General features: G+C 34.5%; 1 protein-coding gene across 1 annotated transcript in view; it reads left to right on the forward strand.

The window, feature by feature from the left end:
• Positions 1–3,409: 3,409 nt before the first annotated feature.
• Positions 3,410–27,546, forward strand: part of Polr3A (RNA polymerase III subunit A) — a 29,803-nt gene continuing 5,666 nt past the window's right edge. Inside the window, 19 exon segments of the mRNA XM_067116876.1 lie at positions 3,410–3,549; positions 5,221–5,383; positions 5,385–5,441; positions 6,277–6,426; positions 7,228–7,474; positions 10,270–10,376; positions 11,037–11,170; positions 13,025–13,196; positions 13,736–13,873; positions 16,090–16,310; positions 16,716–16,932; positions 18,876–19,073; positions 19,881–20,266; positions 20,614–20,922; positions 23,173–23,401; positions 23,561–23,809; positions 24,864–25,120; positions 26,183–26,453; positions 26,789–26,953. Coding sequence (XP_066972977.1) covers positions 5,261–5,383; positions 5,385–5,441; positions 6,277–6,426; positions 7,228–7,474; positions 10,270–10,376; positions 11,037–11,170; positions 13,025–13,196; positions 13,736–13,873; positions 16,090–16,310; positions 16,716–16,932; positions 18,876–19,073; positions 19,881–20,266; positions 20,614–20,922; positions 23,173–23,401; positions 23,561–23,809; positions 24,864–25,120; positions 26,183–26,453; positions 26,789–26,953 — 3,630 coding nt within the window. The 5' untranslated portion in view covers positions 3,410–3,549; positions 5,221–5,260.

Genomic DNA, 27,546 nt, shown 5'->3' on the forward strand with positions numbered 1-27,546 from the left:
AGACTTGTCGCAGTTGAAGTCATGTGGATATGTCAAAATCATTCTCATGATATTCATATAATTATAGTATTGATTCATCCCCACATATTTTTAATATTATGTAATATTCATCACGATGAAATTTTGAGACATATAAGCTGAGCAGGGTTTTAGGAAAACAAAATCTGTATTACCTTCTTGTTACGATTACATCGTTCTATTAGTGAGTCATCTTCTGGGATGTTTTTTATACATTTATTTCACCACACTGGAAACTATTTTACATATATTCACTTAAAATAACCATTCTATATTACTGATATTCCTCCTAAGCTATGAATGAAAATTCGTGAAAAAAAAGGCTAGAAAATGCATGAATGACGTAACCACGTTCAACATTGTTTAAACGACGTAAATTTCATGCACTTCAGCTCCTTCCAATTTTGTATCCAAGATTCCTATAAATCTTAAATAACTCTTTCCTTCTATTACAGATAGTTTTCATTTATTTAGTCACCACTAAACATTCAGTATTCAGCATCGTCACATGCAGCAGTCACTCGTCTATTGAAGATAGTTGTTTCTTTTACTTTCCAAACGTAGATATCCTTCCAGTTTCATGTCCCCCTCTATTCTTGGCCACTCTTTAAGTCGGGAAATTCATGTTTCCGTTAACACTATCATTGGTCATTTTCAACTAGGACTAAGATTTCAGTCTACATCAGCATAAAAACGACTGGCCAGAGAGCTATCTAGTTTCAAGGTCCTTTAGGTATATTCAATATATATATATATATATATATATATATATATATATATATATATATATATATATATATATATATATATATATATATATATATATATATATATATATATATATATATATATATATATATATATATATATATATATATATATATATATATATATATATATATATATATATATATATATATATATATATATCTTTTGTCTAGCTGTTTTAAATGCAAAAGAAGATGCCATAACTAACGCAACACTGATGATTCTTGAAGAATATGTACATACCATAAGTTTATCTGTCAACATAATACTCACATTCCACTTGTTTGCTCAAAGTTAATATTACATACATACATAGAGAGAGAGAGAGAGAGAGAGAGAGAGAGAGAGAGAGAGAGAGAGAGAGAGAGAGAGAGAGAGAGAGAGAGAGAGATAATTTTCTGGTTTTACCATGTATCCCTTTTGCATATAGATAGTGAGGTCAATGATGTTGTTCAGTACAAAATGTTCAGAGCCTTGGATCCACAGAGAGCAGACCATCAAGTATCCATAAAAAGGAAGACAGGCCTTGCACTGTACTTGAAGTGGGTAGCCACCTATTTCAATTTAAGTGCATTTCTTCCAGCATGTCAGTAATGAGGCTATATCAACTGAGAAATTAGAAAGAATGTTTTCATCTGTACATGAGATGAAGTTGAATACTAGGGATTCATTAGTCTATTACTGGGGAATAAAAGCAAACGTGTCAGGTTGTAATGTCCTTAGAAAAGCTGAGACGTAAAAGACCACACATGCAGGATAATCTAATAATGTAACCATCTAACGCATATTGTGACTTGATTCCAAAAAAGTAATCTATCAAACCTTATATTTTTGTCTTTGAACAATCTCTTTCTTTTTTTTTACTCATATGCTATTCATATTTGCTCATCCCTCCCACCCTGACTTCCGAAATCATTAAACGAATTCTATTTCATTTCCATTAACGAAGAATCCGGCAAATCTGTTATGACATGGCCATTTTCTCTCTTAAATTCGAATTTTGCATTAGACTGAGGCCCTCCGTCCAGCAGTAGGAGAGTAACTGACTTTCTTTTTTGTGATACTGTACAGCGTTTAAGTTATAAAGTGAAAATTGCAAATTTGTACAAAAAAAAGAAAAGAACAGAGAGCAGCCTCTAGAAGCCTATTTAAGTTGTGCAGTATGAAACTACATATGTATAATCTGATGGAAAATCCATTTACAAGATACAGAACACATAAAAACCACATAAATCTTTAAACGAAAAAAGGAATTTTAAATTTTGTGACGACCCTGCAGTTTGAGAGGCCCTAGCTGTAGCTTATCTAGCTTATGCCTGAATCCGTCACTGTTCAAAAGGATTTGTGTAACCCTAGTGCAATACAAACAATTCAGGACACGTATAGCTGAAACCTGCCATACTCTGTTTATGATATAATAAAATTAGTATTTCCATCTCTACTTGGTTTGTACTTGAACTAAAGTCCTGCAAGACATCGTCTGGGCATCTTATAAAAACCATTCGACTCTTTGAAAGACTTAGTTTTGACTCCAGGGGTCCATTGACTTCAGTAACAACAATTGTTTTCTACTGACTATAAAAGAAGAGTATTTCAGGATACCATTTGCTTTCCCAGTGTTAGGCATGACGTCACATACTGTTATTCTATGACTAGATCAACATTTTCTCCAATTCTGGAACGTCTGCATAGAAAAATTAAGACCACGAACCTTCTTCAAGTAAGAAGGTCATATATATACTGTAAATATTTTTCAATAAACGTAGAGTCTTTGCTTTCAACAGTCATCAATAGTGCTCTTCGCGAGCGCAGCTTACAGTGGAAATCCACCTACGGGAAATTTTTTCCATGGCTAGCAACACCTAGATTAGTGGCGACCGAATCGTCAGTACAAATGTGAGTCTATTGTTGAAGAGATGGAACTTCTGCATTCCAACACTGGATGTGCAAAATCTGAGAGCTGGTCATGTTCTATCCAGCCCTCAGATAGCAGAGAACCCACTGCTTCATTTCGTCATGTTGCCCCTTTACCAAGTCATGATATTTATGAGCTAGAGTAATGCCTTAAGAAATAACTATTGTAAAATCAAGGAGTGGCACTCCATCAGAGCATACTTGAGAGATCAAAACAGTCTGTAGCCTACCAGAGAATGGGGATACTTCTTTGACCCCGATTAACTTCAGAGACTCATCGAATACTGTTACATCGTGTACCATTGTCTAGTATAGAATATGACTCCAAACCAGTCATGCCATATTAGGAAAGGTCCTTTTCATTTAAATGATTATATTACATAGAATTCTTCGCACTTGAATACGATTTTAGCACACGAGTTTTTTGGAACAGACTGCGCATCGACTTATCGTGAAAACAAGAACCCGCTGATATTTTAGGAAAATAACGATGAACAAATAGATAATATCTAACTTTTCACAGATCTGTTTGCAGTGGAAATTGAGAATATGAATCATCAAAACCGTTTGATACCCTCGAGAAATAAGCTTAATCAAACACAATCCAACGCCAATAAGAACGACCGACGGAGCCGTTCCAGAGGTTCATAATAACTACAACTACTACTCCACCTAGCAATTCTGCTTTCAGCATGGAGCTTGGGATGCAAAGCTGACCTATAATCCGTGTTCTGACAGTTGTATAAAAGTGGACCTAGTGCTGCCTAAGATGCGGATTTTTCGACGGTATTTGCGGTGATAATTAGCCTATCCCAGGTGTGAACTATACTGGGTCAACCTCTGATTACGGTAGCTATTGGTTGAGTTTGGTGGTTTGACTAGACTAGGCTAAACCTGCTAAATATGCTTAAACTAGGTATGTTAATAAGATTATCCATTAGTAGGTAGACGTAGCCAGTATTTTTAAGGTTATTAATTTCCAAGTATGTTAGACGTATGGACAAGACCTTAGGCTAGTTTCGAACTTTTTTGAAATTTTGTTTTAGTCTGCAATGCTTCGTAAACTCGTGTACCACTTCTTCGGGGACCTCACCCCAACTCACGGTATTTAAGGCCTTGCTTTAAGGTAAAGAAACGGCATCTAAACTAGGACGTGGTTTTTTATCATTACAGTTGGCTATATGGTAATTAAATTCATTTGGGTCAAACTGTACATCCTGTCTTATATGGTTTTTATTTCCTATAACTAGAGTACAGGCATATCTGTATCTTTACTGAATGTAAAAATCTATTGGAATCATATGACCAACGACAATTAGGGCTATTTTTGTGTATATTTATTTGCTTTAAACCAAAAATTCTAAATGTTAATGTTATTGAAACAACATATTCTGATTATGTAAGAAATTTAAACATTATTATTTTACTTATTTTGACCAAGGCCTGCCCTTCAAATGAAGTTCTCCTCATAGGCTACTTGATGACCTTATGATAAATTTTCTTGCATACATGCAAAATAAGTATGCCATAAAAATGATCTGATGGACACTGCTTAGGACTTTATGTAATGAGAACAATCATGGGGTGAGTGAAAATTCACATCTTTGTATATATATATATATAAATGCATTTTTGGAAACTTTAAGTGTTTGTTATGTAAGAGGTAGTTGGCAAATATAAAAAACATACCATGCAAGGCAGCATACAAAGGTACATTTTGTGCAAGTCTGCCTAACTGTCATATGTTTTTTCCTGTACCACCAGTCAAAGCCTCACACAACCTTTGTTGCCATGAATCATAGAGTGGAATACAGGAATGCATCCTAACCTATACTAAACTAACATAGTGTGCCTCTCCAATCTCCAAACTTGATAAAGAAAATCTTAAACTTATGGCACTGGCAATTACAGGGATGGTCACTAAGCTAACTCGCTAGATTGCTGGGTCCTACCTGACCTTTCTTGTTTCCCCCTAGAATATCATAAATTAGGTAACATTGCCTTGGAGGTTGGTGTAAACGAAAACTGATAGATAAGGAAGAGGCCAGTGTTGGTCCTAAGCATTTCCAATGGAAAGTAATGGTAGTTATTTAACACATGAAAGCTTTTGGAAATACCACATCTTAAAGTTGATTATTATTGTTGGCAGCATGTAAAATTTTACTGTGGTATGTTAAACTCCATTTGCTACAGTAACAATGTGTCTGGAGATTGCTGTTATTACAGACAAAGGCTATCCTAAAGTAATGGATTTGTATGAAAAGAATTTAATTTTACTGCAAAAACTAGCCTAGGCAGTGAGGTAGAACAAAAAACTGATGGGTTTATGAGAGTGAAAGGAAGGACTACCTTATTAGGGCTCTGCTCTTCCCAAGGTAATTACCACTAATGGCCCATTATGGATATTGGAGTACTGTACCTGTTAGCTGTAACCTGTGAAATACATGTATAGTGTTTGCAGTGCATTGGTTTATACATATCATGCAAAGATTATCAGTAACTCGCTTATTTTTATTTCAGAATTATTTGATTCAAACTAGCGCCTAATACATAAGTCAAAATGAAGGAACAGTATAGAGAGACAGATGTTGTGCGCAACATCCGAGAAATTCAGTTTGGTGTTTTAACCGCTCAAGATATGCAGCAGCTGAGTCATTCCCATGTTGTTGCCCAAGAACTTTATCAAGTCAAACACGTTGTCACGAGAGCCAGTTCAACATGGTGTCCTTGATCGGCGTATGGTAAGTTTACCCAGTGCTAAGTAAGTTTGTTTTTTATTTTATTGTAAGTAGTATAGTAATTTGTTATTTTTCATTATTGAATAAAGTTATATATATTGCAAAAATAATACTCCAGAAAATATATGTACACCAAGTTTACTGGTTTAGAATTTATTTCATTGTTGACTTACAAATGCAGCCTCTTATCTGATATAAGCATAAGAGGTGGGATGAAGCAACTGGAAAAAGAATATGTTCATTTTGCAGGCCCTAACATGGTCCATTCAGTAGACTTGATGGATCTCTGCTTATGTTTTTCAGTTATACCTTAGAGTGTTTAGAATAAATATTTCTTCTGGTCCATAATTGATTTTGGCTTGTATTTTCAAATTTTCAATCTTTTTAATTCATGGGTAGTTTAAATGAATAGTCTGGCTGCTGTGTTATTTTTTTTATTGGTTTTATTTAATTTTTAATGGCATTCTGTATAGAATTATTATTGGAAAGATTAAATGTGGAATTGATGGAGTAATATGGTATCAAGAGATGGGAAAAAAAGATTGAAAGCTCAAGGGTTGAGATATTTTGGCAATGTGATGAGAAGGAATGAGGAATATTTAGTCAGTAAAAAATTAATATGGGAGTAGCAGAACAAAAATTTTAGGAAGTCCTAGGAAATCAAAGAGAAAAGGATAGACAAAGACTGAGATCTGATGGGAGTTCAGGCAAGGAGAGCACAGGAAAGAGAAGGGTGGAAAAAAAAGTTATTTCACTTCTAACCCCTTAAATGAAAAAGCTTAACTAAAAATTTTTATGGTGATATACAATTTACTTCAAAGATTTTTCATGTTTGCAGGGCACTAGCCAAAAGGATGTGACTTGCGAAACATGCGCAAAGAATCTGTCTGAATGCATTGGTCACTATGGATACTTGGATCTTGCAAAACCTGTTTATCATGTTGGGTATTTTAAAAATACCATACATATACTTCAGAATATCTGTAAGGTAAGGCAAATTCTTATTTCTTTCACAATAAACCTATTACCTTTGATAATCTTACATTGGTTCTTGAAAGCTTGTACTATTGTTGCCCACCAACTTTATACCAGCTGCTGTTCAAGTAAAGAATTTACTTGTAAATTCATATATTCAGGTTAGAAATGCTGCACATTTTCTACAATTATTTTTAACTCAAACCCATTATTTTACAACACCCTATCTTGAGCCTTAGCTTATCCCTAGGCTTCACAGAAGAAGAATCCTTTTCCTTTTCACTTGTGTGAGTGAGCATCCAGATTCATGAGTCCGCCTTGTTGAGAAACTGATAATTCTCTTTGTTTTTAGTTTCTTGACACACATGCAATTTTGTATCTCGGATTTTGTGATATTTATGCTCGTTCTCAATATTATTTTTATTATTTTATTTAAGTATCCCATCAGTTTTCACACAAATAACTTTCAGCACCACTAAGGGAGTGATTTACTCAAGTGAGCTGTATAATTTCTTTGAAAAGATCTGTAAACAGCCTGGACGGTAGTATTTTGTTTTTGAGATGATTTAATGAAAGTGTAGGTTCATATACTTGGAAAAATTCAAATTACTTTAGACTTTGATATTTTTATGCTAATGACTAACATTTCTCTATTAGTAGTACTGGCTTATTTCAACATGAATTTTTATGCTATATTGGTCTACCTTTATTGTTAGGGCTTCCTTGTAGTGGAAATGTTTTTTAATCTTTCATTTTGATTTTAAAACAAAGCTATATTCAACTTGAAACATTAATCTTCAACAATTTTTTTCAGACATGTGCTCATGTCTTATTGAAACCGAAGGATAAGTCACAACTCTGTGAACAAGCAAAGAGAACAGTGTCATATTTACAGAAGAAGGCTCTCTACAAACGTATTAATGAACTCTGCAAGAAAATGTCTCTCTGCCCATATTGTAATGCTCAAAATGGTGTTGTGAAAAAGCTCCCACCTTTGAAAATTGTCCATGAGAAGTTCAGGTCTGTCAAGAAAGGAGATCCAATAATTACTGATTATTTTTGTAAGTATTCTTTCCATATTTTATTTTTCTCTGGCTTTAAGATTGTGCTTTGCAATGAAAAGTTACTCATTATGTACAGAAAATATATGGGATTGTAACAGTGGAGAGTTATGCTTTATATTTAAGTTTTGTCCTTTTCATATTTTTCTGTTCATTTTGTTGACATGTGTAAAGAGGTAAATCAGAATGTTTTCAATGTTAGTTGAAAGTTAAAGTCACCAGGACCGTAATTTACTTGCAGTCTGAAAAAGGAATACATAAAAAATTATACAGTAATAATCTTAGGTAAGCTGTTGACATCACTGTAATTTTTGTCAGGTTTTCCTTCACAGTATTTCAGTCCTAATGGGTTCCAGCTATTGGTGTCTGTCATAGAAACCCCCAGAATCATGTGCTTGTTGGGGGTGGGGGAACTTGAGAGCAATTTCATGAGTCTGACACTCTTGTTTCTTTGATGATATCTGACTCTCTTATTTCTTTGTGGCTGCTATGACTTTCTACCCTTCTGATACTCTGTTTGTCTTTCTTGCCTTTTCTTGATTGACCTTTCATTGCTGAACCATGCATGGTAGTAAATACCTTATGAATTTGATTACTTATAGCACAGAAAAGTTGGAGGTTGGATGGCATGCCTCTTCAACAATAGAAATAGAGAGGCTAATTTGACTGAGGCAAGTAAAAATCTCATATCAAGCTCTGCTCCTAGTTCTTGATCTGTTGTCAACAAACTGACTACCCTTAGGATACTAGGAGCATTGTGTTTATACAGGTGAAAGCCCTAGAGCATCTTGCTAAAGAGGGTTTTATTAATTGTTTAAGTGTAACTTTGTGGTAGGAGACTGGATAATCCTCAAACAAATTGTGATAACTCACTTGCCATTACAAATAAACTAAACCATAGTGTTGATGACCAGTCATGGAAATGAATAATTACATTGACACCTTTCAAACACAGAAAGCAAACATATAAAACTATAGAGCCTTTTGAAAATAAAGGACCAAAAAGGAAAAGAAAACATAACATGCAGGACTCAACATTACCTGATTTTGACTCAGTTTTGAGGAGCATAAATTGCTCAAGGTCATAAGTATTAAAAACATAAAATTATCTCCATTAAGGTTTTAAAAAGTGTCATTTCATTCGTAAGACAATGAATTTTCCGATGGATACAACTTCAGTTGAGCAGTCAGAAAACGAATTGCCAGTTACAAAAATTAAGAACATTGATGTCAAATGCTTGATGAACAATCACTCATGAATATGCAGGATAAAAATACATTTGAAAAGGTGAGTTTAGATATAATAGTGTAACAAACTCTTAATCATTATTGAAACCAGTGGAATGGCAGTGGGGTAGGTGTAATGGTCAAAGGTGATATAACTGATTATGCAATAAAATGGGGAAAGTAGAGATTAAAATGATTTTAAGAAATGAGATAATTTGAGTGGTTTTGGTTTACTCACTGCGGGCAGGAAGACCAGAAGAATAAAGACAAGAATTTGTGAGAAGGCTATCAGGCAATGACAGAAGTGCTACAGTTAGATGGGGTGCTGACAGGATGAGACCTACATAGCCACATAGGAATTATAGGGTCTATATAGACTGGGAGAAAGAAGTAAAGATAAAACAGTAGAACTGTACTGAATTTGCTAAAGCCAAGGATTGAATTTGCTTAATGTATTTAAGAGAGAAGTTAGTAATATACAAGATTTGACAGGCTAAATCACAGATTGATTTTATTAGGATGAAAAGTTTGGATGGCATTAAAGAAAAGGATGCTACTGATTCTATCAGGACTTCTTCTTATACACTAATTCTCCCCATGGGTAGTTCGGAAGCAGATTTTCAAAAGCCTGTACACTATTCTCCCTAGGGTAGTTCAGAAGAAGATTATTCTAGAAGATTATCTTAGCAGTGTGTTGGATGACTGAGTGTTGCAGGTTCTTTTCCTCAAAATTAGAATGCTCTCCACATCTTAATGCTAGTGCTATTTTAATGGCAGGAAATGTGGGTATGAATTAACTTTAGCTAACTTTTATCTTAGGCTGTAACCCATGAATGGATGGATAATCAATGATTAGGACCAGTAATATAGCAATGGGTCAGGTAGCACTTACTTCAGATGATAGCCTTGGGGGAATTCACATCTTCTCCATCCAGATTTTCATCTTTCATCCTTCTTTTATAAGATCTTAGAAAGGTAGGCTTCCAGGGTTACTTGCCACAAAGTTCCATTGTATTGGTAAATGTGGAAGGTTGCATATCTGTAAGCCCTTTACAATTTAGAGACTCTTCTATATTTATGCAATGCCCTGTTCCCATCAGATTGTTATCCTTTGCACCAAGAATTCTAAATGGATCCTGCAGATCACATCAACAATCAGTTGGGTTTTCAGTACCTTGAACCTTCCTGTTTAAACAGTGGTTCTGGCTGTATATGAGTGATTGGCTTTTAGTACAGAAAATCTAATTTTCTAAAAACACTATGGATTTTTTCTTACAAATCTATATCTCTCATATGAAAACTGCCCTCCTTCCAGCCACACTGGTCTCTCCCAGCCTCATCCAGACTACATGAAAAGTGAGGTCGTTCTTTGCTGTTCACCTGTGAATCCACATGCACAGAACTACTGTGACTCGTCTTCTCTCGTTTTAACAAAAGACTGCAGTGTCTGCTGCATTTGAAAACCATGAATGTGGGTTATATGTTAGTGATGATTGATATGTGAAAGTCAGCTTAACTGCACTTAGCATTGCAGTGAGTGTAATATTTAACTTGTCATCCAATTACAGCTCAGTTTGATACTGCTTTAGAATACAACAAAGACCTTGAATCTCAGTTATCACCAACTGTTGTGGAGTTTCTCAACCCTAGTCAAGTTCTAGACCTTTTTGAAAGGGTAAGTTTTTAAATTAATCATCAAGTAAAAGTAAGAGACAACAAAATGTTTATAGCTAGCAGGAACAAAAGATTAATGAAATGCCAGAGATAAAATATTTAAAAAATGTTCTACTGTATAGTAGCATTTGTGGCCATATGATTATATGTACTATGTATTTATAATCATATGCTTTATAAGGGCAACCTGGTTGAGGCCTGACCTGCATCTTAAACTTTTTATTATTACTACTAACTGCATACAGTGGGTTTGTGCAAACTCACTCTTTCTGTAAACTGCAATCTAAGTAATGAACCTTTTGCTTTTTATTTACTTTGCTTTTTACTCCTGAATATCATTGCAGAAAATGAGTAAACTTGTTTTAATCCAGAGGTGTGCATTTAGGAGTGCAGTTTATTATAAAAAATGGAGAAAATAAAAGATATTTCATGTCTTAATTTGTCAAAGAAAATGAATTTCCTGGAATACAATGATTGATTGAACATAAAAATATGGCTACATATGTGTTTAGAGTAATATCATTGATGGGTAAATGCTAAAGAACAGTAATTGTGTGTTTGTTTAAAGAAGTTTATTAAATATTTAAGTGAAAGTTATATTTCCTCTATTTCAAGATGATGGGTTTTTCAGATAAGAATTTTTGTTGAATACAAATTTCAGATTCCTCTTGTGGATCTTCCACTACTGTGCATGGATCAGCGTTTTTCTCATCCTAAAGATTTGATTCTGACAAGATTGTTGGTACCTCCAAACTGCATACGTCCATCAGTGATATCAGAATTAAAAGCAGGAACGTAAGTTGAATGATTGGAAGAATGAGATGCTTTAGTAGAGTAACCCATCTGATCATGCTTGAACCTGTAAATTTAGTAGATTTTGTCTCAGTATAAGTTGTTAAAATGTTTTTTGGTTTGTCTAATTTTCCTTAACTTGTGTATACAGTAGTATTTTAAAGTGTAACCTGTAACTTGGTGTTACCCATGATTCTTGGTGTTTCCCATGATTCAAATACAAAATTCTTAACAGAGTCGATTCATGAATATTTATATTTGATCAGGTTAAACTACTAGGTAAAAATATGTGTATCCTGCCTTTCAGGCATTTAAAACATTAAATGTACCTTTGTTCCTTCAAGAATACAAACCACTGCATTTTTTTTATGAGTATTCCTTCTGTGCGCAGGAAACACTCATTTAAGCTTAGTAACAAGTTGGTAAATTGGTTGTAGTAGGTGAGTGGCATGGTAGTTCATATTTACTTGTTAGAAAACCAGCACATTTTCTTTGGCTGCTGTCCAGTCCCAGTGTCTTTCTACATTCTCACTTCTGGCTTGTTTATTGACAATCATTGGTTGTCCATAGGAATGTTGATCAAGAAGAAAGGCAAGAGCTAGAGTGTGGTCACAGTTCATTACCCATTTCTTAGGATTTTTCTTTTTGCATGGGTGAGGTATGTGGTCCTGATTTGCTTTGGAAGGAGAGTTTTGGCTGGTCTCTTTTGCATTGGAAGTACAACAAGAAGACATGCAGGTAGGCCAAGAAGTGTTTGCTGGTTTTTTCAGGGGGAACCACCCCTCATTTGACACCTAGGAGAAGCTAATATGTTGGTTGCCTCTTCTCACACAAGATACTGCAGCATCTCACATAAGGTACTGTGTGACACAGGGTTGGCATTGAATGGGTGACTGACTGGTTACTGTCTCCCTTCTTTTTGCTTTAATGAGGCAGCAGTTTGGCTGATTACTTGCTAGAACAGACCCAGATGCAGGTGAATTACATGAGAGAATAACCTGTCTTAGAGGCCCATCTTCAAAGATTTGGCTCCCTCTGTTCATGTTATTAATGAGTTGGTTGTGCAGTGGCAAAGCAGTGTCCACATTCTGGGTGATATAGCTACCTACTGGCTAGTGCTTCCCATCCAATATAGGAGTACAGGATCCTCTAATTTTCCAAGACAGAGTCTTCAGACACTCTCTCAGGCTCAGGCTCCTTTATACCAGGCTGTATAGGATGCTGTAGGAGTTGTTTTTTCCACAATAAGTTGTAGGTGCCGTTGCTAGGTAACCAGTTGGTTCTTAGCCATATAAAATAAATCTAATCCTTCGGGCCAGCTAGGAGAGCTGTTAATCAGCTCAGTGGTCTGGTTAAACTAAGATATACTTAACTTTTAATCTCACTTCTCTGGAGATGGACCCATGCCTGATAGTTTTGAGAAACAATCTCCTCACCTTGGAAGCGAGTCTTATATAAAAGATGATTGCTTTTGTTCGCATAGGAGTAGATATGAAAATATTAAGATAATTTGTAGTTTGTCTAGATGTAAAAACCAGATTCTTTTATCATAATTCCACTTCAACCATCCTAGCTTAGTGCCTGATGCCAATGCAAAAAGTGCTGAGTTTCCAACAGGTGAGTGGTTAGTACCATGCCATGCACCTACCTTCGACCAGTTAACCAACTTTTTATTAAGCTTCGCAAATTGTTTCCAACTTGTGTTAGGGATTCTCTTATATAAAAAACCCTTTTTATATCTAGGAAAACACAAATTACCTGAGACTAATATTTTATTGAATATGTAAATGATTGAAACCTTGCATTTGATGACACGAATGGAAATTAGTATGCTGAGATTTTGACTTTTTTTTCTAGAAATGAGGACGACATTACCGTTATGTTAGCAGAAATTGTATTTTTGAGCAATATTTTGAATAAACGCAGTGCTGGAAAGGTACAAAGCATCCAAGATTCATGGGAAGCATTGCAGCTCCACGTTGCATTCCTGATAAACTCTGAAATATCTGTGCCACATGACTTATCCATGGTAAGTACTGTATGTGTTCAGTGAAGTTATGTGCAAATTTTGCCATTATTTTAGGTGGATTAATATTATGAAACTCCATTCTGAAGATCAGAGCAGTTAAAGATCTGTTGTTTATTCAGAGTGTATGAAATCTTTGTATTCAAAATTAAAATGCAGCATCCTCTATGGGAGAAAATTTATGAATGGGTTCTCAAGAAAATGTCAGATTTTAATGATAAAGTTTAAACATTTTAAGTAATTGATTATACAGTATCAAAGTATGTGGTATATGTTAGTTATGATCACTTTACTGTGTTTTTTCTCTTGAATATAGCTTTTTGGTATTCATAAACAATTTTTTGGCCAGATAATTTAAAAAAATATTGGGATGCATTTTGATCAGCAGATTTTTGAGGACAATCTTTATGCTTTTGTAAACATCTTTAGTGAGAATTTAATTTATGTGCCCTGAAGAAATTCACTCTCCACATTGTTGCATTGTATTCCTTGTGATTTTTTGTATGGATGTTTGTTTTGGTAATACATTTTATTTTCTTCAGGCCAAAAAGAATTCCCGAGGATTTGTCCAGAGACTGAAAGGAAAGCAGGGACGTTTCAGAGGCAATTTATCTGGAAAGCGAGTGGATTTTTCTAGTCGAACTGTGATATCTCCTGACCCAAATCTCAGGATTAATGAGGTACGTAATGTCTACTGTTAGCGCTACTGTATGTAGTTATTAATGTAATGTTATTTACCTTTTACAGGGATGTTATGTTTTTAGTGTAGAATCTTTGTTTGTTTGTTTGCATGTCTTATTAGTTAGCAGGATTATTAAAAAGGTTAGTTAGTTAGGTGGTTCTTATGACTGGCAATAACTTACTAAATATTGGGATGGTAGGAATTTAACTTTTGAAGAAAATAGCTGTTTTGGGACTTTCTCACATGTGCCATAAACATTACAGCCCAGATCCTTAGGGGATATTAAAAACAGCCTTAGTCTACACAAACGCCACATAAGTCCCAGGTACCCTAGGTAGAGGATGATAGTCTTTACACATTCCTATTACAGTTTTGGTAATACTTGGTTCACAGTATTTTTGGCTTTAATCTTCATTTTTTCACCACAAACCCTTCACTCATGCACAGCCCACATACATAGTCTTTGAATGTGTTCTGTCTAACAGCAAGTAGCTGCCTTACTCTTGTGTGTCCTATTACAGTTTTGGTAATACTTTGGTTTACAGTTTTTTGGCTTTAATCTTCATTTTTTCACCACAAACCTTCACTCATGCACAGTATTGCTACTCATTAGGGTCAAAAGACAAAGTCAATTACAGAAAATTATAAATTCTTTAGAGAATTCATGACCCTTTCTCTACTTAAAGGATGCACTTTGTGTTATAAAGATTTCCATAAAAAGGACATACCATATTATATTATGTTTTACTCATAAATTTTACTAATTTATATGATGTTATTCGGGTTTGATTATTCACGGGTAAACCACGATACCACTAATATATATATTCAATTTACTCAGTCCTGGAATCGATCCCGATCAAGGCAAATCAAATATATGATACTTATCCAAACTTCGGCTGATTCATCCATCTACTTCATTAAGCGCTGGGAAGGAACGATATGTTTAATCCAATCGAAGCGAAATTCTGTTCACTAAATCCTCCGGCTTCCTAACACATTACAAAGTTGAGGAACGAACTCAACTGTGGTCGCGTGTCCACCACCTCTTACTATGAAAATAATTCTTGACGCTTCACCCATACCCACGACTTTGGCCTCTCCGCCAAGAAAAATACAACAAATTGAACTAAGCCACCAAAACAACACGAACCGAACTAAACTATCAAACAACTATCGCATTGTTAACCAATTATACAAACTATTCGCAAGACAATATTCTTTGTAACAACGCTTATTACAACTAAATATAAATTAAACATTCACAAACCTCATCTCCACTTGACACCACGCGCGATATAAAAGAACACTTTCCATATACAACATAAACATATTCAATAACAATTGATTTTCCATGTCGTTATTGTAAGTAACGACACACAGCCCACATTCATGGTCTATGAATGTGTTCTGTCTAACAGCAAGTAGCTGCCTTACTCTTGTGTGTCTACATGTCCGTCACTTGATCATCCAGTCTTGACTTGATCATCATCACAACTCCTGTAATTATATGTAACCTTATTTCTACAAACATAGAAATCCCAAGTCACATCTGTCTGTATCAGTCATGGCTGAGAAGCCTCTGTAGCACATACACAGCCCTGCATATGATAAGTGTCTGCTTCACTCTCACTACCCTGTGTGACTGTGTCTTAGTGCCAGTGTTGTTGCTCTTCTCAGGAATACTGTTTGTAAGTTGGTAGCGTGTTTTCATACGTAATTTCACCCATATTTTCATGTCTAGTGTTCTCTGTGTGTTTTGTCTGTTAACATAAAATTGTTTTGCTTTCCTCATTCTGTTGTGTTGGATGCTAGTGTATGAATTCATTATCTTTGTTGGTCAGTGTTTGCAATAATTTCCTTTTGAAATTAAATGTTCTTAGTTCAGTTAGTTTCTGTTGCATTTGTTAGGCTAAATGGATTTGGCTAGTGCTTTGGTGATGCAGTAGTTTGTCATCCTTGGGCATTATGTACTTTTGTATTTTACTTGTCCTTAGCCATTTTATTTTGGATAATTTATGTTTAGTATTTAAAATTGTATATTTTGGTGCCCAGTAACCCAAAACTTTGAGATTCCCCACGGCTTCTTGAGATTTTGATTAACCTTGTGAATTATTAAAATATTTTTTTGTCATTTCACACTTCATGCACATCATACCAGTGGTCTGAGTTTTAGTGAGTGCGGACCAATGATGGTTTTCCGTGTGTTTTTAGGTTGGTGTTCCTGTAGAAGTGGCAAAGCTTCTGTCATACCCTGAGAAAATAACAGCTCATAATATTGCCTTAATGAGACAGTTAGTGAAGAATGGTCCTGATGTACACCCTGGTGCATTATTTGTTGAACAACGCTCAACACCAGGGACGAAGAAGTCTATGAGATATGTGAACAGGGACAGAATGGCAGCAGAGCTAAAGCAGGGGGATATTGTAGAAAGGTAAGCCTTGTATATCACTTAATAATTATTTTTTATATGAACCTCACTCCTGTGGTGTATGCCTTTGAAGATTAACTTCCTTTATGAGGCTTAAAAATAAAAGAATAAATCTTCATGTTGATGAGCATGATGTCCATTTTGAATAGAACTTATTAAGGTTTTAGTGTACTGTATTCTTTTACATGAAATATAACCTAGAAATGATCTTTTCCTTCTCATATGGTGCTTTGCCAATAGTTGACCACTGTAAAGACTGCCTTTGTTGTTAATTTCTCTGACATGGAGCCGAACTTAGAGTGATTTTAGTAATTTTTTGCAAACTATCAAAGGCATAGTTTAAAAAATTATAAGCTGGTGGTGAAAAGAATTGTTAAAAATATTTGTTATAAAATTTTTATTTTGCAGGCACTTGATGGATGGTGATATTGTTTTATATAACAGACAACCGTCTCTTCACAAAATGAGCATCATGTCACACAGAGTGCGTGTTTTACCTTGGCGAACATTCAGATTTAATGAATGTGTTTGTACTCCATACAATGCAGATTTTGATGGTGATGAGATGAACCTACACGTTCCTCAGACAGAAGAAGCACGTGCTGAGGCTTTAGTTCTGATGGGGGTATGTTGTTTGTATTTATTTTGACTGACTAATGTTTATGTTTGTAGAACTGTTTGATGAGTGTATTGTGCATGAGAAACTATCAGATATTACAAATCTTAAAACGTTATATATCTAAGAGTTACTTTTATGAAATTACAATTAATTTCACTATTTAAAGTTCCCCATTCAGTTTGCTGATAACAAGATGGGAAAAATAGCAGAGTTGCATCTATGCTTATTAAGTTTTAGATTTGTTATTGAAATAAAAATTTTTCCAACATTTTTTAAGATTTTAAAGTTATAATAATGCTAAAAAAATGTGATGGAGACCTTGTTTCATCACAAAACATTGCTTTTCATCAGCCTTGCTGTGTGCCTGTGCAAATTTGAGACTTACTTCCAAAGAAACTTTCCAATTGCAACTGGCTTCGTCACTTCCATGCTCCATTATTGACTCTTTGGTGGTAGATGAGTCAGTGTGTTCCATTCACATTTTTCAGTCACTTTTGTAATGTCTCAAATAAGTGTTTAGTATCTTACGTAACAGTAAATAATTATTTCTTGACAAACCCTAGTTTCAAAAAGCTTCTTTTTCATCTGTTCTTTGGTTACTGTATATGTTAAAATTCCCTTTGGATTAGTCATCTAACTCATTGTTTTCTTGGCTTTCTTCAGTTTGATATAGGCATTTGTATTTTTCATAGGCTAAATTATTTGCCTCTTTTCTCTAAAAACTCAGTTTTTACTGAAAACATTCCGATAGTGATGTCTAAAAATGGAAAGTAGTCATCCTTTTCTATTGGGAGAACAGCATTAGAGATTTACCTTTGCTGTACCAAATGTTTGCTTACAGAATTTTCCTTTGAATATGAACCTCAAGTCACAAATACAGTTTAATTCATTCCAAAATTGACTGCCTCTTAGTGATAAATCCAATCTGGTTAATTTGCTTTTGAGATATTTTTGATTCATTATGCACTTTTGTAAATAAAGAAAAAACAGAGCTTACTAATGAGTGTTTGTTGTTTATCTTGATACTGTTAGTTTTTCTGTTAGTTGTATTGAATTAATATGAAGGGTGTCTGATATAGTTTCTAACAGCAGCAATATTAACTTTATAAGATATTTTGAATGTTCCAATGAAACAGCTTACAGAGCTAAATATAGCTATTTTCTCTATGCATTTTAACCAGACTGTATAAAGTTGAGCATACCTTAGTTTTACCAGATCACTGAGCTGATTAACAGCTCTCCTAGGGCTGGTCGGAAGGATTAGACTTATTTTACGTGGCTAAGGACCAGTTGGTTACTTAGCAATGGGACCTACAGCTTCTTGTGGAATCCGAACCACATTATAGCGAGTTATCCTAGTCATGAACGTTTGATTCCTTGTGTTGGTGCACAGATTCCTCTTAAATGATGAGAAGACTCAGTGTCTTTCTTCGAGATCCTTAGTATGAATAAAAATCATATGAGGGTTGAGTTGGGAAAATTTAGTGTACATGGCTTATTGTATGTGCATAGGTGTCTTTTAGATAGATCTAGACAACACAAATAGTGAGACTCAAAAAGGGGCCTGGAGCCTGTATGTATGGATTGCCAGGTGGAATTGGAAAGGTTTGTCTAAAGTTCTTTCAGATGCACAATAAGGCCAGTATAGAGTAATAGGTTTTTATTGAAAAAATTTTTCCAAAAATCTTTTTCAAATACTGTAATGCATTGTACAGTATATATGTAATTTATTTTATTAAAAACAGTGAAAAATTTTTTCTCATATAGAAAATATAAATAAAGTTTTTTTTAAATGAAAACCCTTTTACACCTGTTAAATGTTGAGGTATCCACAAATCATTCTTATTTTTGGAATATATGGTATAAAAGTTAATATACAGTTTTAACTGGAAATAATTTGGGATAAATTTGTTAACAGTTTCACACAAGACATTTGTTTCTTTTTCTAGGTTACATCAAATTTGGTAACACCAAGACATGGAGCTCTTATTATTGGTGCCACCCAGGATTTTCTCACTGGTTCCTACTTGTTAACGCAGAAAGATCAGTTTTTTGACAAAGAACACACTTGTGCTCTCATCACATCAATCTTGGCAGGGAAAGAGACCTCTTACAAGATAGATCTCCCCCCTCCAGCAATCATGAAGGTACTAAGATTAATTTGCTGTTTATTAATGGCTATGATTTGCAGACAATAAACATTGTCAGTATTGCTGACCTTTTAATATTAGGGAAGAATCTTAGCATTTATTACAAATCTTCATTTTATTAAGATGCATTATGCAATGTACAAACAGTCTCAAGACTGTAACAAGAGTTTTTAAATCACTTCCTTTTAGTCACCTCAAATAAAACTTGCCAAATTCTTGTTGCACTTTTTAGGGATGAAGATCTGTATTTTACAGAAATCGGTTACTACGGTATACTCAAAATCGTTTGTGTAACAAGTTTCACTTAGGGGTTCATATTTCTTTGTTGTTTTCTTATTTGCAAGTTGTTATGTTTTGTTGGCTTCAGTTTGACCCAGAAAGTAACTGTTAATATTTTCTTTTCTTATTGTTATGTCATGTTCAAAATGGACACTAATTGTTGTTATAATTATTATTATTATTATTTAACTTATCATACCAAAATGTCATAAATGTCCTTCCAAATTTAGATATACAATGAGCTCAGTCAACTGCATTGATAAATATATTGATATTATGCCTAATTTGATTTTTAATAAGCTTTATAATGTAATTGATAATACAGAAAAGAATACCTAGATCATTAAAAAGGATAACAAAATATTAGTATTGATTCAGTCATGTAACAATAATCCTGAATGTCAGGGTATTCTATGCTTATCTTGATTTGAATACTCTTTATACTGTATTGCCATATGATGATCTTATTAGATGCAGTGTTGCCTTATATAATATATATATTTTGTTTTCTGTTCTGTATTGCAGCCCCAGCAGTTGTGGACTGGGAAGCAAATATTCAGTTTGATAATTCGACCAAACCAGAAGTTTCCAGTTCAGTGTAATTTAACAACTAAACGCAAAGATTACACCCACGGTGAGGAATTGTGCTCCAATGAGGCTTGGGTCATAATACGTAATTCTGAACTTCTAGCAGGAGCCCTTGATAAATCACTTTTGGGATCTGGTTCAAAGAAAAATATATTTTATGTTATCAAGAAGGATTATGGTGATATTTATGCAGCTGATGCTATGTGGAGAGTTGCAAGGCTCTCTACCCTATATTTGATGAATCAAGGGTTTTCAATTGGCATTGGCGATGTCATGCCAGGAACTGGGCTGTTAACTAGGAAACAAGAGCTTCTTGATGATGGGTAAGATCTTATTTGGTTTATCTTTTGAAATATTGTTACACTGCTCTATTATACTGTGCACTGTGCTGGCTTATTTGATTAGTTTAAGTTGAAAGTAAGATTTAGTCATTTATTTTGGCATGTGTTGGCTCATTTGTTGGGATACCTTATTGTTTTTGCTTTTAAAAATGTAGAATAATATTACATCTTCATTTTTGAAGATCATATGCATCTCTCTTGTGTCAAATACTGACTGTCCTTGCAGTTCCTAATGTAGAATTACTGTCTCTCAATTTGAGATAAATCCCACATCCTACCTTTATAATGTTTGTATAACAATACATCTCTTGAGTTTCTGTCCATTTCAGGTATGGTAAGTGTGATGAATTCATTAGTCAGTTAAAGGAAGGCACCTTGCATTGTCAACCTGGTTGTACAGCTGAAGAAACACTGGAGCAGTTGATCTTGAAAGAGCTCAGCACAATTCGTGACAAAGCAGGAAAAGCTTGTGTCATGGAACTGCACAAGACTAATGCAGCACTTATAATGGCCATCTCTGGTTCAAAAGGATCCTTCATCAATATTTCTCAGATGATTGCTTGTGTTGGTCAGCAAGCTATTGGTGGCAAAAGAGTACCTAATGGTTTTGAAGACAGGGCTCTACCCCATTATGAGAGGTACAGTATAGTATTGTGCAGTGTAAAAACAGGATTTATGAATTTTTTTAATGCTTTCTTGAATTTCGTAATGTACAATTTAACCACTCACATGGCATGTTCATCTTTGTTGTCTGTGATGATGTTAGTACAATTGAACAAGAAATATTTTATTCCACTTATAACATCTTGATCATCATTTTTGGCATTTACATTTTGCTTGATTTACAATAGCAAATAGCAACACCAAGCAAAATGTAATATGTGTTTTGTCATGTTTTATTCATGTCAGTGTTGGTTTCTGAACTTTTGATAGTCAAAGTTCTTCATTTTGTACCTTATGCATTGTTTTTACTTATAAATGAAATGAAAAGCAACAACTGAAAATAGCTTACAACTCTAGTTTTTCAGAATCTTTTTGTGTGATAAAGAAAACTGGAAGGCAGGTAACAGTAACTGACTTTAATAGTTTTAGAAGACAGAGAAATCAGAGTCTTGGTAACTTTAGAAGGTAGAGAAAGCGGAGTCTTGGTACCATCACCAGGATTTGTATCCATTAGTGTCATTTATAATGCTGCCAATAGTGATGAAGTCATTTGTTATTCAAAAAGTATAAAACATCTACCTTGCAACTTGTACAGACTGTTTTAATTGCTTCAGATAATTTTCCTACATCTAGCTGGAGAGATTTTGGACATTATTTACATCATTATTGTTACTTGTTCCTGTTACAGTCTTGTTATTTTTGCCAATACTTTTGCACTGTTATCAAAGGTTGTAGACCAAACAGGCAAAGCAGTAGTTTGACGTTGAATGATGCATCCCTTATTCTGCTGCAGAAGTACAGTAATTGTTTAACTTATCAGTTTGTTATGTATGCTTTGGTACTTTTTACTGTCATTCATAATGTTTCAAACAATAAATCAGTTTGGTATGTGTATGCTTTGGTACTTTTTACTGTCATTCATAATGTTTCATCTTATTGTTTGTTGCTTTTATGTACAATCTTCAGAGTGCCATACATGATACACTGTAAGTCGTACCCACAGTGGGATGCATGAGTTATGAAGAAAAAAAAATGTTACTGTATATGGCAGTATAATACATTGGCCACCACCAAGGAGTGTATCAGAAACTAATTTAATTTCTAATTCATTTGAGAAATAACTACTTAAAGTTATTTTTACACATCTTTGTTTACTTACATATTGTAGGGGCTTTTTCTTACACACTGTTGGAGGTGGGTGACAGGGAACAGATTTAGAGGTTAATAAAGAAAACTCTTATTTGCCCATCCTAATTCATTAACCTTAATACTACAGTTTATTAACTATTCTTGGCAATATTTAGCCTAATTTATTAATCTTAGTACTACAGATTTTTTAACTATTCTTAACAATACTTAGCCTAATTTATTAATCTTAATACTACAGTTTTTCCCTCCCAAGACCATCAAAAGAACCTTAACCTAATTTATTAATCTGTATACACAGTGAAGTAAACACAACCAGGATATAGAGGAACTTCTTCAATGACATCCAAACACAAACACGAATCCCAACTGAGGTCCAGTTCAGCACGATTCCCAATCTTTCATCTAATAAAAGCCATAAGTGGTTGGCTGTGGTGGTAACTCTGGCGTATGTCCCAAAGTAGTTCCTTGTCTTCATTAGCTCTTCATCTCAGAATAATCAAAAGGTAATCGTGAAAGTCAACATATAATTCGAGTAAACAACAAGGAATTTGGTTTAGCTATGGCATCCAAGCTGAGGGCAGAAATTACTTTGGAATCTCTTCATGCAGTCTTTATCTACACAAAAGCACTTCAGTCATTACAAACAAGAATATGAGATCTCATTTACAACAAAATCAACATACAGATATTTAAGCACTTTCTCTGACCCCCATCCCATTTGAGACAGACAGTGTCCTAGTAACTGCTATATAAAAACTTTGAGTGGAACTTGAAAATGAGTTCGGCCTCTCCAGCTGTTTGACTGATTTGGTAGTTGCAAGTGGAAATGTATTACAGGTGAAGGGGAGATAAACCATCAATTACTCAACTGCAAAAAAAAAAAAATCATGGAACATCCAGAAACATCATGCATTCACCAACAAAAACATACATACAAAACAAACATAATGGAAAAAACAATCTTCAAACAAAACAAATACAAGAAACCAAACAAAAATTTCATCACAAGCCCACTTTTCAAATGCCACTACAATATCATGCATGCAGTGTTAAAATTTTGATTTTTTCCTTCATAGGCATTCAAAAATACCAGCAGCCAAAGGATTTGTCAGCAATAGCTTTTTCTCTGGGATGACACCAACAGAGTTTATTTTTCACACCATGGCTGGTCGTGAAGGCTTAGTTGACACAGCTGTGAAAACTTCAGAGACAGGCTACATGCAGAGACGTCTTGTTAAATCTTTGGAAGATTTGTATGTAGCCTATGATATGACTGTTCGTAATTCAACGCAAGATATAATTCAGGTTAGTTTTTATAGTTGGTTCTGCATATACATTTTCCAATGATTTTGGGAGTTGGTATAGGTGTTTTGCAAGATTTTTCCACTTCATGAATGGATCTGTTCTATGCTCTCAATAAAATTCCTAATTGTAAAAAAGTCATAAATTTACATATTGTTTCAGTTCAAATATGGGGGTGATGGACTGGATCCCACTGAAATGGAAGGTTCTGTTGGTCCCATAGACCTAGAACGTCTTTTAGATCATATTCGTGCCAAATCACCATGCTCTGAGGAAGATCCTCTCACTGGAAGTGAAATCCTTCAGCTGGCTGACAAATATTTGGCTGAGGATTTATTTAAGGAGTTGTCTCCTGAATTCAAAAAGGAATTAAAGAACTTCATGGAGAAGTTCTCAAAGCGAGTTGATAAGGTAAAGTTTATCCAACATTTATTCAATTATAGAACTATGTGGTAATATGTATATAAATAACAACTTGCATTTTATAATTACATTAGAAAAGCTGTAGAATTGGAAAACTTAACAGCAAGATGATAATATAACACTTCCCTAATTATAGAATTGGACTAATGCAATATATTGGGTTTAGTATGAAACAAATTTAATTTTTAAAGACTACATTATTTTATTTTGACATATAAACCTATCACTTCTTATGCAAGTTTTGCCTCTTAGACTCAGTAATTTCTCACAGCTCCTGTTGACTGCCATTACCTTTCTTTCCTTTTGTAGACAAGACTGAATGATATTGGGGTGATTATTTGCATGAAAAGGCAATCATAATTAATCAAGTTACATAATTATAAGAAAATACATTTTATTTTCTTTTGAAAAGATACATGCTTCTTTTCACAGCATATACATGGGCATATATAAGAAAATTGGAGTTTATTTTAAACATATATGACTAAATACATTGTTGGTATATTCTGGTAAAAGTTTATACTAAAGAATAAGACAGATGTGAATCCAACATACAAAGACTGAGATAGTTTGAGCATATAATAAGGAAGGGAGGAGGGAGGGAGGTTCATGAGAAAATTATTACGTAATGAACTAGAAAGGCTTTTCACCCATGGATAAAGGGCAGCATTGAAGACAAGGTAGTATTGGAATTCAGACAAAAAGTGCACAAGACAGAAGAGAACTTTTGCCTCACCCCAGAAAGAAAACATAACTGAAAAATTTTAGTGTTGATCATGATTTATTAGTGTGATATAGAATTTATTTAGTTAAAATAGGAGAACTATTGTTATCATCATGAAATGTTTAATGAGCTCTCTTTCTTTCTACCTGAATTCTCATTTAGCCTTCTTACTGGCCTGTGTCCTGCCACTTCTTCTAGCTGATTGCACTCCTCCCCTTCTCATCACTTGCTCAGACCATCTCAGTCTAATAAAAGAAGGGAAACCATAATTGATAATTAGTAATTAGATAGCCAGTTTAACATTTGTAATGTTTTCAGATTCGGTCCCGTTTGATTAGGAGCAAGAACCGTAAAATTTTGCCTGTTGAACGTCATTTAGAACGCCTGAGCTTCACCCAGTTGATAAATTTTCTAAATGCTTGCCTTGATAGATATCAGGGGGCTGTAATGGAACCAGGTACTGCTGTTGGAGCTTTGTGTGCCCAGAGTATTGGTGAACCTGGTACCCAAATGACACTGAAAACTTTCCATTTTGCTGGTGTTGCTGCTATGAATATCACACTTGGTGTTCCAAGGCAAGTTTCTTTATGAATTTTAATTACATGAAGTACTGTATTCCTATCTTTTGGTAAGTGCATTCACAATAGTATCCTTGTTTGTTATGTGTGGTAAGGATTGCATATAACTTCATACATAAATAATTGATAGCATTTGGTAATGTTTCAAACTTATTAGAGATATTCCAAAATAAGTGTTTAATATTCTTCCCCTACATCATTATGGAAAGACTGTTTAGTGCTTTTTAAATGTGATTATTTTGTCATAGGGCTTGGTGATTGGTTGCTAAGTTAGGATCTGTGATTATTATTATTGGAATAACATTACCTCTCCATTATATAGCTTTTACTTCTGAGCCAGCGGTATTTCAACAGATTAAAAAAAATTAAATGAGAACACTCGGTTTTATGTGAATATCTGTCTTCTATCCATCTACTTCCCCCGGCCCCCCACCAGGGGACGGGCAGGTACAAACACTTGTAGCTGGTCAGTCTGCTACTGTCGCTGGTTTCTGTAGGAGTTCAACAGATTGTATTGAGTTTTCTGTTGGTTTGCTCTTTTATTTTTTTAATATTTGTTCGGTAAGAACTTTTAAGGTAAGAGTTGCTGTAATAGGCATTATTCCAATTTTATTGACCCTCATGATATGTTTTTGCTGAGGGAAAGGCTAGATTGGATAACTATATGAATCGTAGTTGAACGAAATGCAGTAATTGATCGCAAACAGAGAGAGCTTGTTAGGTTGTAGAAACAACTACTGTATAGAGGATAATACTTGTGAGACTTAAGTTACAGGGATGCATGTCTTGTCTGCTTCCCCATTTAGTAACTGTTAAGTCCCCTGCTGTTTTTCTTTGATCTATTACTCCAAATGAGCTTCCCATCGATTCAGGAGAAGTAAGTATTTGAAAAATAAATCTTAAATTTACTGTTTATATTTTTTGGAGTGACCTCCACATACCTTAAGTTTGGTTTTTGAATGCTTTTGTCAACTGTGGTTTTATTTTTGTCATGTTATCATTTGGTACTCCTTTACTGTCATATCAGCACTTATGGAGTACTTTGATTAAATTTTTCAGAATCTTGGAAATTATCAACGCATCGCGAAGCATATCAACTCCCATTATCACAGCAAAGCTAAAGTGTGATACAGATCCTGAGAAGGCGCGTCAAGTGAAGGGACGAATTGAGAAAACTCTTCTAGGCGAAGTCTGTGAATATGTTGAGGAGGTCTTTTTGCCAGATGATTGTTTTCTTTTGTTGAAGCTCGCTATGGATCGTATTAGATTACTGAAGGTGGAAGTAGATGCCCATTCAATTAAATATGCAATATGCACTTCCAAGCTAAAGGTAATTTACTGCATATTGTTTAATGTTTTCATTGTTTGCATCTTCGAATTTTGGTTATTAGTTGATTGCTTGATAGGAAAGTTTATGTATGAACAGGATAATATAGTTTCATTAATAAGAACTCAGTGTTGTTGGCCCATAACATGGTTGGGTTTTGAGTAATAGTCATATTGAATGCCTTTGTATCAGATTTTCATCCCTTGAATCTAGTGTAAAACTGCAAAAAGTTTAAAAGAATTTTAGGGTTTTTTGCTTTTACAATGTTTGGCAATACATTTTGATCAGTACAGTGTTACATGTTCTTTGGAACATTGATTTTTGCTTCCAATTTTCAGATCAAAGAAAATGATGTATGTGTTGAATCTGATACTATTATCACTGTTAGACCTTCAAGAACCAAAGCATCTGCAATGTATTATCAGCTGCAACATCTTAAACAGCACATCACAAAAGTTATCATTAAAGGGTTGCCGTCTGTAAATCGTGCTGTCATTAACCAGGTAAGCATTGGTTTATGTACACAAAATGTGTCTTTTCTTATGAAGCACTAATGTTTTGTTTTACATATGGACCTGCTACAAACTCGGCCATAAAGGCATGATTCAGGTCTTAATTAAGAAATCCAAATGTGCAGTGGATGTTTCAGTTTCTCCAAGAAAATTTATATAGATTGACAGTATTGAACTTCCCTCATCATTTTACCATGATATATTAACTGCTTACATTATAATAAAGATATCAGCAACTCAGCAAACAAAATTATTAAGAGCCAACTGACTTACAGAAGCTATAAGTCTAAATGTATCCATTCCCCCCATTAATAAACTTGATTCTCACTGGTTGATACAATCTGAACTTTTACTCCTATTATATATAAAAACTACACTGTACTCCAGAACCTCAGAATCGGTGGGAAGTGGAAAATATACAATGAAAAGGTTCATGCTATGCAATATACAAGGATGGTCCCAAGTCTTTCACTTCTCATTACCTAATGCAGCCTCGTTTCACAGCAGAATTCTGTTATCAGCAGTCTTATCAGCTGGAAGATTATTAAGCATATACAACAAAATATTAGCAGCTTTCTGCAATT

The sequence above is a fragment of the Macrobrachium rosenbergii genome, chromosome 14 (genome assembly GCF_040412425.1).
Source record: "Macrobrachium rosenbergii isolate ZJJX-2024 chromosome 14, ASM4041242v1, whole genome shotgun sequence".
NCBI classification, from domain to species: Eukaryota; Metazoa; Arthropoda; class Malacostraca; order Decapoda; family Palaemonidae; genus Macrobrachium; species Macrobrachium rosenbergii.